This window comes from Daktulosphaira vitifoliae, unplaced genomic scaffold, assembly GCF_025091365.1.
Source record: "Daktulosphaira vitifoliae isolate Bord-2020 unplaced genomic scaffold, ASM2509136v1 Scaffold_1, whole genome shotgun sequence".
NCBI lineage: Eukaryota > Metazoa > Arthropoda > Insecta > Hemiptera > Phylloxeridae > Daktulosphaira > Daktulosphaira vitifoliae.
In genome coordinates, this window is record NW_026099572.1 from 18,609,965 (window position 1) to 18,626,062 (window position 16,098).

Genomic DNA, 16,098 nt, shown 5'->3' on the forward strand with positions numbered 1-16,098 from the left:
TCGTGACCTAGTTTTTGTTATCAAGAAGTTTTCCTATTAAAAGCGCTAATAATCGTGAGTAGAACTCATGAGGTACTGTAAGTTCTGTGCATATCTTAAACTTTTTGTGTTATTTTGAATTTCCACATTGGTAGACATTAATCGTTTGATTTTTCCGTTTAAACGAAAAACTTGTACAAGTGTTCGTTTTGATAATATTTTTTACCAATAAAAAACTAGGTCAATCGTCGACGTGTGTGAGCATAATAATTCGTCTTACTACCATTATTACTAAAATACTATTTTTGCTATCTGGATGACACGAGCATTAAGATTAAGTACTGTATAATAGGAATAATATTCTTATTATGATTGTGTTACTCATTTGCATCATAATATCTACCACACTACAGAAAAATATATATTAGAAATAATTTAGATTTTTTAAATTATCAATTAATAATGTTCATGAGTTATAAGATTTTAGAGATTGGACCGTTTTCAACTCACTAGAATATCATTCTTTTAAAACCCACTCGAATATGAAACTAACTACATGATTGTTTGAATTATACTGTTGAGTCACAAAGGCAATATAATGCTAATAATAAGATCTGATGATATAAACTATGTACTTGCACAGTATACTCTTAATTATTCAATGGATGTATTAATAAAAAAAAATACAATTTAATACAGTAAAAGGTGTTTATATAGTTACCGTTTACTGTAGGTGTGTTGTAAATTCTATGTTGACTTTTAATTGTTAAAAGTAATTTTGCCACCAAAACAATTATTATTATCCAAATAAATAAAAGACAACGTGTTATTTCGCCCTTGATTAATTTTGAATGAATATATTTATTTTTTTTTGACAATTTTAAAAGAAAAATTATAAGTATTTGTCAGTAGTTGACAATGTCAATTAAGTGTTAATTAATAAATTAGTTAATTAATTACTCTATGATAACCAATCAAATTATTCGAGATCTCGATAAAAATGTGGTTTTATAAAATCACAAATTTTGTGTAGTTAATTAATGGTTTTAGTTTAAACTTAGTAATATCTATGCTTCAATTATTTCATTGTTTAATTTTTAATTTAAACATAAGTATTAATATTTGTAAAAAACAGAAGGTGTAGGTGTTAAATTTATTCAAGTCATTATTTTATTATTTATTTAAATTTAATTATTCGTTTTTCATTTAGTATAAGGACGATATCACAGAATTATTTTATTTTACTGATTAAAAATTTTACTACTTGTAAAATTTATATAAATGAAATTATATAAATATATCATTATAATTCATAATTTACTAATGAAAACGAAAATTCATCAAAAAATGTATAAATAGCAACAGTGGAAATATTTATATCTGTAAACTTTACTTTTGTATACTATTAAGTCAGTTTTCAACTACGCGTCTATTAGTCAAATATCTGATAAATGTCTGTATTTAATAAATAGTTAGAAATGTCTACTTGTATGAATATTCGGTTTTCACTAATTATTAAAATTTTTGTATTTCGTAAAAAAAAAAGAATTATAGCAAAGAATGATACAAAAGTATTNTAAAAAAATTATAGCAAAGAATGATACAAAAGTATTTTTGTAAATTTATTTTGTATTGTGAAATAAATTAAAAAATTTTTTGTTATTTTTAAATTATTGTGTATTTAGTCATAGCAGCTTAAAATCAGCTTTATTAAAATATTTTTTTGTTGCCAACGATTTAAAAAAAGTAAAAGAATATCGAATTTAAAATTTCGATTAAGACAAGTTTGTGTTTACGACGGGCCAATAGTTCATAAGGGATTTGGACAAATTATTTGTGAATCAAAGTTCGCTAAACTTTTTTCTTTTCGGCAGCAAATAACTACAAACACATTAAAGCTATTTATTTCAAATGATAGAGCAAAGAACAAAAATAATTATATTTCTTTAGTTAGAATTTTAGTTTATACTATGGTCAAAACAGTTAAGATAATTGAANAGTTTATACTTTGGTCAAAACAGTTAAGATAATTGAACAGATGATGACGATTTTACACATTTTTATTGACTTTTTACAACACTAGCAAAGGATTATATTTTATTTTAAGTTAAAATTTTATTGATATTATTGTCTATTTTAATGTCTAATAATATGATTATTATAAATGAACACTTAAAAATTTTGACCATTTATTTTTTTGCATTTCTATGACTTCATAATGTTTTAATTGTTGTTCAATGACTAAAAGTAAATCTATCTGAAAAAATGTTTTATTATAATACATACCTTATATATATATATGTATAAGGTAGTTAGTATTAGTCCTTATTCAAGCTTAGCTAGGCTAACCTTAGATGCAAATTCCCAGCCACGAAAATATAATATTCTATATAATTATCGAAAATGGGCTCTATTGGACCGTCAAGTATAAGTTTAATTACTTTTAAATATAACTCTCAAGCGTTTATAAACTCGAAAATATAATATTGGGCAATTGGATAAGTTTTATTTTAAGCAGACTATATCTCAAACTTTGTTTGATCGAATTATTTGAAGTTAAATAGATAATTTTGGAAGTGACTAATTTTATTCTTGTTGTTGCCAAATTCAATACCACTTTGTAATAAAATATAATGACAAATTAAAAGAGATATTTTCGTATTTTAAGAATATTCTCGAAAAAGATCATAGTGTTAATTTTACATCACTAGCCACAATCAATTATTTACTTTATTTTTGTCTTGAATAACAATACAGATAAACAATTAATCGTCCAAAATTCGAATGGCACGTTCGACTTATAAGATATATTGATGTTGAGGTCTGTTTTATTGGAAATCACTGCATGAAAGTGTATGTTATAAGAGAACTGTTATGGTAGTAAAGTATCACAAGGTGGTAGTGACGCGAGGAAAATGTTTAAAAAGATGCTGCCGGTTGTCTGCAATATTTTGACTCGAAGATCACCGGTATATATGTATACACCAACAAAAGAACTAAGACGGTGCTCCCATTGCTCCGTGACATTTCAATAACACAAAAAGCGTGGGGAATCATTGAAGTTTATTTTTACACATCAAAGGAGTCACTCCGACAAAACATTGTATAACAAGCACGTAAGTCATCATGCATTGTACGCTTAAGTTTTTTTCTTTTTAAAAGTTTTTCCCTTGGCGTTTATTTGCCTTTTGATGAATCTACTCCTCGTGATGTTTCGAATGTGGTGCGTGGATATAATATTTTCGGTACACACTTAGTTTAAAGTATAAAACACGGTCGATTTTGTATGTATTAAACGTGAACTTACTTACCCAGTGATAATAGTCAACACTCACGTTCACTTGAATACCTGTTTCAATATTAAACAAAAAGAAGAACACATTGTTTAACATTTCATATTCAACCTGCAAATAAAGTATATGTACTTTTGAACTTTTAGTCATTGTTTTCAATAGANGTGCAAATAAAGTGTATGTACTTTTGAACTTTTAGTCATTGTTTTCAATAGATACATGTACTTTATTCACGAAAATTCGGAAAGTTTAAGTGAAAAAAAAATCCAGCACGGAGGTAGCATTACATTGGTGACTTGGCATAGTTGGGTCAAGTATAATGATATCTGACAGTGATTAAAATCATAAAAAACGCTTCGACGCCAATCTGTAGATAGTGTTTAATTTTTAAAATTTGGTGGATTATTTCAAAAGCTACATTATCTTCTATTTTCTTATTTATATCCTGATTACAAGCTTTATGATTTATAAGTATAATATATGAATAAATATATATATATATTTATAATATATAAATATATAAAGGGAAATGGTGTTATTTAAAAAAAATATGCCGAATGAAAGAGGTATATAAATATTATTTCTCATAAAAAAATTGTATTGATCCATATGCTTTTAATAAGTTATAGCATTATAAAGTTAAAAATGTAAAATATAAAATCGAGAATTTTCACATGAAAATAACATTCGGTAGCCATTTTTACCGTGAAAACAAAATAAAATCTAAAATTTTTTATTTCCATAATAAAGTATATTACATAAGCTTTAATTTAAGATTTATATAAAAGTGTCAGTATTTTCGGAACACTTCCAAAAATTAAGTTGATAAAGTTTTACTTTCTATATGCATTTTTAAGATTTGAACTACCCCTGTATTAAGGGAAATGGATCAATTTAAAAAAAAAGTATGTCGCATAAAAGAAGAATATAAATAGTACTTATCTTAAAAAAATTATAATGATCTACATATTTTTCAAAAAGTTATAGCATTTTAAAGTTAAATACCTTCTCAGCTTCGCATCGAAGCTAAAAATGACTTTATCGTAACGATATCTGTTACTATACGATTATGTATATTAATATTAACAAGTTTATAAATCTAGCAAAAAATAAGTTGATTGCTAAAAAAATGATTAATATATTAATTACATACATTAGAACAACATTAATACTAAATAAAACATTTATAACAAATATTTGGAAATGGTTGAACCAATAAGATATTTGGCACAGAGTTTTCGATTTTAATATAAAACAGATTGCATCTTAAATTATATTTAACATGAACAATTTTGTATCACTATAGTTACGCTACAATCTTATCTTTTTAAACATAAAATTATTAAATTAAACAAAGGAGTAGCTTACTGTATAAGACTAAAATTATACCCATCTCTATATATCTTCTATACATATTATATATACATCTATATCTTAAATTTTTACTAATTTAGAAAATAGAAAATAATTTGTGTAGCTTTCTGACAACAATATTGAGATATAAATAATTATGAATGAACATTTTTTTGTTGAAATAATTATGTTATTTTTAAAATACATTGCCAATTTATATTTCTGTAACAAAAAGAAGACATTTACACAACACGAAAGTAAAAACATATTATTTATAGAGGTTCAGAAGAAGAAAAAGGAAGATATAAAGAGGACATATGGCCAATAAAGTTGTTATATACATCCGTTTCCCCAACATCCGCACCAGGGTACTTTTTCCGTATTTTCTCTTCCAGTTATGCTCAATTTCCTCCGACAAATTGTGCTTGTATCGCTTTCAGCGTCTTCTCCGTCACCTCTGGACAATGAGCTTCCCCGATACTTCAACGTATCTCTCCGAAAGCCTAAAAGAGATGGCCTTCGTCGTCCTTTAATCGGTGACTCTTGACCCACAGACAGTTTTTTAGAGGCCCCGGTCGTCGACTTGATACTAGATCTTGATATTGATCTAGGTTCAGCCGAGTTAACTTTCTGATCTGATGGAAACCTGTATAATAATAAATATAAAAGTATAATAATCACGAAAATCCTTTCAGTCCTACTATCTGTCTGTAAGATAATCAGACTTTTATGTTAAATTATATTATTACGCTTACCTGAAAGCTGTGGCTTGTTGAGTGGACGGCGCACTTTGTAATGTTGTAAACGTTGGCGTTCCGTTTTCTTTGCCTACTTCGTCTGTTATTGGAGTACTACTGGATAACGATGATGGATCTGCCATTTTCAGGTTCAGTTTAATATGAGACCTGAATGACTTTCTTCGAGCTATGCTATTCATCGTTCCCGTCTCGTGTTCAGTAAGCTGTCTAACGATGGCTTTATTCGATCCAAACCACAAGTACCGTGGAGAACCTAAGATCAATCGCACTCGCACATAACGTTCGCTTCCGGTCAGCCCTCGACAGGTTTTCCTCTCTACACCCCCTGCAATAATACACCTCTTAAGAGTTTCTTTACTGGGATTCTTATTAAGTTATTCTATAAAAAAATTACTCGCCGAGAAAAACATTGGTAAATTATAATTTACTGTTTCCATTGAATTAATTTATTAATTCTCAATGACAGTGACATCATTAAATTATTCGATTTCTAACGAGCTTATAGTTTGTTATTCCAATAACAATCGATGGAATTATTTTGTACAGCGTTTAGGTACGATTTAAAATAAAAATAGGGCATGTACTAAATTTTATAGAAGATTTTTTTTTACGTACGTTTGTTCCTTGTTTGTTAAGTAAATAAAAGTTTTTTTTTTTATAAAGCTTACCAATTACGGTGCCGTATTTTTTTAGACTTTTTAGGACTTCTTTATCAGACACAGTATCGGGTACTCCGGAAAGACATAACATGGTGGCACCCGCACCGGTGTCCATTAACAATACAGGTACACCTCTTATATTTAGTGTAGTGTGTAGAGCTCTTTCCATACAGCGAGCCGTTCCAAAAGTCATGTAACACCTTTCGTCCACTACTCGAATACCTTTCAAAATTTCTCTGAGATCAGAATCGATGGCTTCTATAATTTCATCGACCTAAACAGTCATGTTACATAACATACATAATTAAAATAAAAAAGTTCTGGTTACATTCAAATGTGTGTGTATACTTCAAATATTTCTGAATTATGGAAATATATTAGCTGAACTAGAAACCTGATCTGGATATTCTTTAGAATCATATTTTTCGAAGTAAGGGCAAAGACAATAGCAAACATGGTTTCTGGTTTTTCAAACTACTATAAATTTCAACTTTAAGACACACAAATATTTTTTTTTAATAATATATTATAACATTTACTAGAATTAATCTTGGTATTTATTAAAAATGTTAATCTAAAACTACAAAAAACGCACACCAGCTTGTTTTTATCTCATTTAAATTTTGTTATAATTTGCAATTTAAATTTAAATTTATAGAAATTAATAATTTCGACTTTAGTTTTTGATAAGTCAAATACATAATAAAACTTAACTGACACGGTAAATTTAACTTTTGATCGAAAAATTGACGTTGAAAACTATGTTAGGCGTTAGTAATTCTTAATGAAAATTTAAATGTTATTGAACTTCTGTACGGTATGTAAATACAGGTATTATATTATCATTATAAAATTTCATATTTGTATTTTATGATTAATGTTGTATAAAAAATAGTATACCTCACGTTTATATACATTAAAACGTTTTATTAGAACTGTTTAGACGATTTTTTACTGAAACTTAATTTCAGGTGAAGGACAAATGGTAATAATTGTGGAGTGTAGTAAATGTTTGGCTTGTTTCTTTGAATATTTTTTAGTACAAGTGATTTGCACAATAGAATTTATTATACTAGTAATATTACTATCATTATTGTAATTTACACCTATTCGTCGACGGTTAAGATAATAATTACAAGATTATTATCTTGTATAATAGTAGAAAATGTGACGTAAAAAAATTAAATACAATGGAAATCGTTAAATTTTTACGGAACGATCCTAAAATGGTTGCACGTGGTTTAATTACACGCGTATCTGGTATTTACTGAGAAATATCCAAGCAATTGTTAATTAATGTCGATGAGTTGACGACTGTTGTTTATTTGTACATTATTTTTTTAAATACTTTAGTACAGTTTATTATTTTTACTGTAGCCGTGTTCTATGAACGTTAATAGGTTTTGCAACTCTGATCAGCGATTCGATACTTTGTTGTGTTTGTGATGGCATTTTGTATATATTAAGTATTGCGAAATGGGCTTAACCAATTTTCATACGGAATAAGTTCTACACAAAAAAACAGATTCGTCAATACGTTTGAAATTATTAGTTGCTTGTGTAAATAATAATATGATAAAAATCACGTGCTCAATTTTAGCTATACAGGAAACACGAGTACAACCAGTTATCCGTCAATCCTAAATTACAACCTAGATTAATTAAATTTCAAAGTTTTACTTTCATACAAAAGTCTTATTAATTTGCATTAATTAATTAATTTGAAGGACGTTAGGCGCGGGTTTTTCAGGTTAAATAATTGCGTTTCTTAATCGAAATCAGATAAAACTATGGTTTTTTTTTTATAATGACAAAAAATTGTACATAAAGATTATTATCGTATGATTAGCCCCAAAGAGAATTTCAGAAAACGAGTACGGCCGTGTTAATGAATTATTCGACAAACACTCTAATGCAATGCCAAACTCGACATTAATCTCATGCCCAAAGTGGTCAGTTAAACATTAATAGTTCTCCAGGACTTGTCGTTGGAACTACCGACCTCGGGCCAATATTGATAATGCAGTGAAGGGAATTACTCGCAGTCGTTTGTGCATATCACTTATAAATATTCATTCAAATCGCTCGAGTAATATTACACGGCGGCTGAAGTTGGCGCTTACATATCGTACAATATTTATACTGCAAGCATTACCATAGATTTTCCCTCAAAATGTTTTTTACATTCGGAATAAAGTGATTGGTAGCAATAGCGTTTTTTTATCCGCCTAGATGTAATGCGAACTCAAACAAATGACGTAAGCACATGCAAAAACAAAAAACAAATAAAGTAGTCATTTCGTTTCTGTTTGTGCGTTTTGTGCTAAACGTTAAATTTGCTTGGACATATATACTTTACATACACGAGGTGTTATGCTCGCCGAGTAAAGCTGAGATTTTTTTTTGATCTATTGCGCGCAACAGCAAGAACAATTTGCCTACAAATATCTAGTAAATTATGTTTACAAGTACTCTATGCGTTGCGTTTTTATTGAGCTGTTAATCTGGCACTTTTAACAAAATTCTCAGGTGTTTAGAGTGTTTCTCTAGACTTTTTATGTAAAATCATAANTTTAGAGTGTTTCTCTAGACTTTTTATGCAAAATCATAATAAAGTCATATACTAAATCGTGCGGATTGCCTAAATATTCACGGGAGTCATAGATGTATAAACGCAAATTACAAGAATAAGTCAATTGACAGAAGTATTTTAAAAAATGTACATTTTAGCAGAAAATCTTTCGAATTAAGCTGAGCCATCGGATTTTTATTTGCAATTAAAGTATATATTCCAAAAGCTTCCATTGAAAATCTATTATATAGCTAGTTGATGTTCTCGAACAATGTAAAATTTGTGCTCTGTCAACTTTATTGTTCATTAATTAAGGCTATAAAAAATGAAACGTGACGTATACGCCCGACCGCAGTATTAAATTTGTACAAAATAAATAACAGATAACAAAATAACAAAAAAAAAAATACCGTAAAAGCTTAATGGAAAGCCTTTGTATTTAAATGTACCTTTACATAAAAAAAAATGATAATTTTGCAATCCAATTAGTTTCAAGCGCGCACGAAACGTTGTTTATTTGACACGTAGTTATAATGGGGTTTATTTCGCACAGGAACTTAGCAAGTGAATTTGTCTAATATCATAGTAACAAAACGCGCGCAACGTGGTTTTCAAACATTTTGTTGATTATTTTGTGCGTCTGTCATATCCATTAAAAAACGGTTTTGATTCTCAGGCCACGGTAACGACCGAATATCATGATTTTTTTTATTATTACTATTTTTTTTTTTATACATATACACCGTTTACCGATAAAAATGATAAGCGTATCGAGTCTCAGACGGATATTTTACGACTAGGATTTTTTTATTATTTTTTTATTGACGACATAAAATTTAAAACGTTTCGCATCGTAAAAGCAACAGAAAAACAACCCTCATTACAATAATGTAATTTAGGTCACAGAAATAGTGCATTAGACTCGTAAAAACGGTACTGTAGCAATGATGTTATTGGTTGGCTAATCGCAGACAGACACACCAATGCGAAACATTTGACAACAACGTACCGTTAAATTTTGCAGTTGCTTTTGGTTGCCAAAGTCAAAGCAAGCCGCATGGATGGGTCCGATTCCGGTGGTGGCGGCCGGAGTGGCCACAGCGTCCGGATGGACTCCCAACAGTTGCTGCTGTCGCTGTTGCGTTTCATCGGTGTCAAACGGTGGCGTGGTACAGCACAATAACAGCGGAGCAGGTGGCGGAGAAGGTGGCCCGTGACGGCTTTCATTGTTGTTGTTATTATTGTTGGTCGCATTTAGCGTACCGGCGTCTGAAATCTTACCACAAACGTCCGACGTAGTCTGCGGTCCGGCCACTGTCCCTTCGATGACCACCATGATACTGTTGTCATGGTGAATACCACTGTTGTTGTTGATAATGTCGTCTGCTCCCTACACAAATAATTNGTGAATACCACTGTTGTTGTTGATAATGTCTTCTGCTCCCTACACAAATAATTGTTATTTTTTGGTTCATAGAAATCGATAAGTAAACGATTGATCAAGAGAAATATGTGTTTGTGTAAATGTTTATTTGGTTCATAATATAAGTATGCTTACTAAACCAGTGTCCCATGAGTTTTTTATGGGAACATATAAAGTATGTACTTGAAAATAATATATTAATAAAGAAATACAAAAGTAATTTTTTTTTTTTTACGAAATGTTGGTCTAAATCAATAAAAATGTGATATTAGGAAAAAATTATACTAAAGTTTATAAATTTGTTTTAAAAAATAACCATAATTGTGTTTATAAAAATGGTATGATATAAATTATTATAAATAGGACTTAAAGAATACATGTAAAACACATACTACTTGTGGCGTATATGTTTTGTTTGCGAAATAATAAATAATAAACATTATTTTTTAACTTATTTATGGAATTTTATATTAGGTAAGTTAATTAGAAACCATACCTTTTTGTAATATGATAAATTCAATATATCAAAAATGAAATATCAAATAAGCAAATCAATGGGAATCAGCACATTCGTATTTGAATTTTTCTAAATTAAATTAATTAAAAAGATTTATTTTTGATAGTTATAGCTAAACCTGTAAAGTTATTAGTGAAAGACAAAAATTATTAATAATGTAAAATTAATGTTTTATATTTTTAGTAACTTCACGGTAGAGATCTCTGCAACTCTTATTACATAAAAGTATATTTAGTAGTACAAAAGGAAGATTTATTATTTCGGTGTAATATACCAAATTACACGCAGCATAATATACTAAAAGTTTGTATGAAAGTTTGACTTAAATTTTTTCAAAAATTGCTTTGCTTTTGATTATGTTTATGACTTTGTCCAAAATTAGTTTTATTACATTCAACTTTACGCTAAAGGTATGAATTTTACTTGATGAGTATGGGATTAGTCGAAATAATATTTTCGTTTACGAGATATTGATAGTAAATGTTGCGATCCATTCGGCGAAAAAAAGTTCAAGTACGCTTATATTAAATATTAAAAAATAAACGTTCCAGAAAATAATATAGTAATCCATATGGCTATATAAAAAATTATAGTAAAAAAGGGATCTCTATAATCCATCTTATTTTCTCTTTATTTGATGAACGACAAAAGAGTCAAAGTTCTTGAGATATTTTTAAATTTTAGTGAAATATTTTAGCATGGCCTTTGATATCAATCAGTTCCAATGTTTTTTTTTTTTTTAATAATATTCGTTTTGGAAAATAATGTAAAATAAATAGAAAGGTTTGGGATACGTCCCACAGGACAAGAAATTTATTGCGACATAAAATGTCATAAGAAAATTATCCATTATCACTTTGTGGTATTTTATTATCTGTTGCCATATACATTTTTTATTAAAAATTACTTAAGCTTAGAGGATACCTAACTCATTGGCAAAATTATATCCTCTATATTTTATATCTTTTATCCGTGTAAAGGCATTTATTAATTTAGCAATGCTTTCGTGTCTTCTAATAAAACTTCACATACCTATTTTCTTTAATTTCATAATAACTTAAACGCATACATAAGATAACACTAATTTTTATATGTACACCCAAAGAAAAACCTCAATCAATTTTGATAGAGAAATTTTATCAAGGGTTTATGATAATGTTTTATTAATACGAACAAAATAACTATTCTTATAAATAATTATTGTTCAAGACAAGAAAAAAAATTATCATATTGATAAATGTATCATAGATTCAATAGTAATGATAAATTTATCAAATTGAACATTGAATTTATTATATAGATCGAGGTTTTTCTCTGGGTGTACTATAAGAATCTTTTCCATTAAAATGGCGTATTAGAATATTGGAGTATAGAAATTATTAATTAGTGACACAACTTCGTAAAAAAGATTTTTTGTTAAATTTTAGACATTTCAAAATTAAGTTAAAAATAAAAGCGAAATGCTCAATTGATTGGACATCTGATAAAAAATATCCAATAAATATTGTGATTTTCAATTGATGATCGGATTTTATATTGTAATTACTTGAATTTTCCATTTTATTGGATAGTAATGAGTACTCATATAAAAATAAATCAATTTTAAGTGTTTCCGTACACAACAAATAATAATAAGTAATAGTGGTTATATTATTGCAGTGCAATAATATGTAATAATAACTAATACATTAGTTATGGCTTTCAGTATTTGCTTTACCAATAATATTATAATTATAAATAAAATATTTATTTACTAATTTCAAAAACTTTTTTAGCACATTTCATTGATTTAATAATTAACGATAACAGATACATCCTATGGAATCATTGTGCTTTTAATGTTACTTTTATTTTATTATAGACATCTACTTGACCTTTTCCATAACGCTGTCAACAGTTTTGTTGATAACTTGCCTGGAATACCTAAAGAGATAAACTGAACAATTTTGTTCGCTCGTACCTCGGAAAAAAATTATAACAAAGTGGTTTAATAAAGTGACTCGACGAAGAAAAACGTCGGTAATTTTCAAGATTTCGTGTTTCGGACGTGCGTGTTTAGTGTTCATGAAATATATCGCAGTAGTAAAGTCACTCATCGATTTCTCGGTAAAGGGTTTTTATTAGCAAAGGCGCTCTAAAAAGGAGTAATGGAAGTGATCGCGTAACTCGCGTGGACTTATAAAATATGTTGTAATAGAAAAGCGAGTCTATAGGAATGCTCGAGACACTAATCGCGGTAAAGGAAGGAAAATTGTTCTACGAAAACGTCGTAGTCAGGACACGAACAATACAATAAATATTTTTTCATGTTTTTGTTCCGTACTTAAAACAAAAATATTTTATTGTAAAATGTACAAGAATATCAAGCAAAAAAATTGTAATTCTCATCATAACGAGATTACTGTTGAGATATTTCATTTTGATGATACGAGCAGGTATTCATATTTTAATATGTTTTTAAAAACAACGAATTTTTTAGTTCAGTAAATTTAAAACCACAAATTCGGACTTAATATTACTAACATTGATGTGAATCAAGTTACACGAATATCAACTGAGAATAATTGAATTCTACAATGTTATTGAAAAGTTGATTTTGATTTTTAATTTAATATTTTTATTTTAGTAAAAAAAACAGTGCTTATTTAAAATCAATTCAAAATGATAAATAATAAACAAATAGAAAAATAAATTTAGGATCATAAGAAATGTTAGCTTAATAAGATTTTATTGCACATGCTGCTTTATAAGGGACTTATTTTTTAATATAGTTTAATCAACTCACCCGAATTTAGTGCATTTTAAAAGCAAGTGATTTGAAAAACTTGCAAAAGCATAAAACGAATATCGTTACTGAGTTCAATAAGTAAATAAAGAGAAGAGAAAAAATCTTTGTATTTTTTTCATTACCGACGTAGCCTTCAGAAAACATTAACCCTCCCAATGCTCATTTTCCCTTCGTCAAGACTCGTGTTATTTTAAACGTACCCTTACAAACGACAAACCGCTTAGTCTTTCCGTCTACAGTTAACGATAGCTTTTGGAAACGAGAAAAAAGAAAATGTATTTTATATTTTATTCTGAGCGGTCATTGAATACCAGTGATACGACGGAAAAGCGCAAAAACAAGTAGGTTTTCGGATAATCAATAAAGGCGCATTTTTACAGCGACACTATCAGTCTTGTTACCAGATATTTATTTTTTTTTGCGCATTCCAATGTTACGTTTTAACTAACAAATCATTTAATTAATTTTGTGTTTTTTTGTTCAAGTTTTACAATATCATTTTCGAATAGTAAATACTATGTATTGTTTACTTTATCATCATCGCAGTAGTAACATACATATGTTGCAAAGAATTACTGATTAATTATTCATTTATTATTCAAATATATTTCATTAAGAACACTTTCCCGGCGTACCAGTAGAAGATAGTCGTGCTTTGGCATATCTTATTAAATATTAGGGTTAAGTTCATCGTAAGAAATTCCCTACTTAGTGTTGACGTATTTTTACTTTGTTTAAAATTGTTGTTTCAACAAAGGGACTGCAGACGGTACTTTTTAAACGTTTGCGCACCTGACGAAGTTCTCACACGGACAATAATGTAATTTTGTGTTCACTACAGTTTTTACTAATATTTTCTTGGTGTTCCTTCAAGAGAAAACATTTTATTCAATCCCATACGGTATTGATCTCAGCGCCAGAAACGAGGAGCTAGACTAGTTTTCGGACAAAAAAACATATCATATAATATGAATATTTCAAGAAAATCCTCTTATGTCAAGCCACTCTTTTAGACATCATGCGGTTAGACGCCATAAGTATAGTGAAAATACTCTTGAAAAGTCAGTTAATAGGATTATCTTGCTATTCAACCGACTTTCTATATCGGTGCAAAGGAAAAAAATCAAAAGCGCCAAGTAATAATACACGTATCACTGTTGAATTTAATTATAAGGTTCGTTATACACATATTTTGATATGTGTATTTGCATACATTTTTAATAACCTATTTGAGACTTTGACAATTTATGCATACACTTGTAGAATAAAATCTATAAGTATAAACTAATTGTAGAGCACTTTCTTATTATTTTCAATCATAGCTAAGTGTTGATAATATTGTTATAAGTGTTGTAAATATTGATTAGCATAGTCATTTTTGATCGTTTTAACTAAAAGTCAATCGAATATCACTCAAATATAAAGAAAATTTTTCATTTTTTAACATTATATAACTTATAGTTATAATATACATTTATATTTTAAGCATTACTTGCATGACATAGATTCATCAAGTTGTTCGGCCTTAACGGTTAAGGTATATATAGCAGTAGAACCTTATTTTTAGCCCAAAATTAAATTAAGCTTAAGTGCATTTTATACGAAGTATAAAAGGAAAATCTGTTACGACGATACAGTAGAGAAACAGTATCGGAGACAAGGCTCTCTTAGGTCATAGTCTGAATCATAAACTTTCGGTGCACTTAAAAAAAAGCCAGCGAGCCAAGTCAACACGAAAATAGAGGTAATTTATATGACAATTTAGTATAATAAACGTTTTGCGTTCGAACAAGAAGAGTTTGTCCGTATTGAACTCGATTCAATACAATATACGAATAATCGAAGTTCTTTATAATGCGTTATTTTGGAAAATTGTCATGTTGAACTTGACCCGTTTTGCTCCTGTTCGGCTGTAATGCGCTGGTTGCAACAAGAGCCATCCAATTGATTTGTTAAAGTCTAAACACACGTGTGATGATTAATAAAACGTTGAACTCATAATATAAATATTAAGCACATTGAAGCGTTGTTTTAACTAATGTCGATTAATATCGTGTGCTATTGACCTACGCACTGACGTCCACACACACACACACATACTCACAATTAACCAATTTTGCTTACCAAACATGATTTCGTCGTCGACTTGCCCTGTTGTATATTTTAGCTGGTAGATTGTTGACAACAATTGCTTAGGTGCGAATTGTTTGAATGAAAACTAAAAAAACGGGAGAACAATTACAGTCCAAACGCACCACACTGAAACAAACGAATGTCTCCGATTTTGGGCGGTGTTTGTGGCAGCGACGTAAGAAGCATAAACACATGTATAAAATGCACGGGATCGACCAAGTCGCGTACAGGACGAGAGTTCTAATCTTAGACTCTGAGCACACGCCTGAAATACTTATCCGTGAACGCCTACACATTTATATTACCACTTACAGCTACAGAGTAGACGGTGTCTTACCTATGGCCAATTTCAATGTAGTAAAATATACAGATTTTAATAACGCTAGCCGTATATATTGTTTAGAGTATTGATGAGATTGTTAAATGTAAAGAATAGAAAGTATAGTTTTGAATACTTTAATCATATACCTACTATAACAAAAGAGCGCATGTCCAAACAGTTTTTTTGTAATTTTTATTTTGCCTATCTAGTCATAATTCGTTCAGGAAAAGTAAAATTATCAAACAAATATTTTGTACGAGCGTTCTTTTGCAACTGGACGGCACAATTTTACTTGACTTAT

General features: G+C 28.9%; 1 protein-coding gene across 6 annotated transcripts in view; it reads right to left on the bottom strand.

Moving 5' to 3' along the window:
• Positions 1 to 4,036: 4,036 nt before the first annotated feature.
• Positions 4,037 to 16,098, bottom strand: part of LOC126896817 (uncharacterized) — a 31,419-nt gene continuing 19,357 nt past the window's right edge. For 4 of the 6 annotated variants that reach the window (XM_050669919.1, XM_050669917.1, XM_050669918.1 and 1 more), the window contains 5 exons: positions 9,624 to 10,004; positions 6,391 to 6,516; positions 6,052 to 6,316; positions 5,381 to 5,708; positions 4,038 to 5,271 (listed from right to left, as the gene is read on the bottom strand). In XM_050669919.1, coding sequence (XP_050525876.1) covers positions 4,959 to 5,271; positions 5,381 to 5,708; positions 6,052 to 6,316; positions 6,391 to 6,516; positions 9,624 to 10,004 — 1,413 coding nt within the window. In that variant the 3' untranslated portion in view covers positions 4,038 to 4,958. Of the gene's footprint in view, positions 5,272 to 5,380; positions 5,709 to 6,051; positions 6,317 to 6,390; positions 6,517 to 9,623; positions 10,005 to 16,098 lie in introns of all 6 variants that reach the window. The other 2 variants (XM_050669923.1, XM_050669922.1) reach the window with 2 other exon arrangements.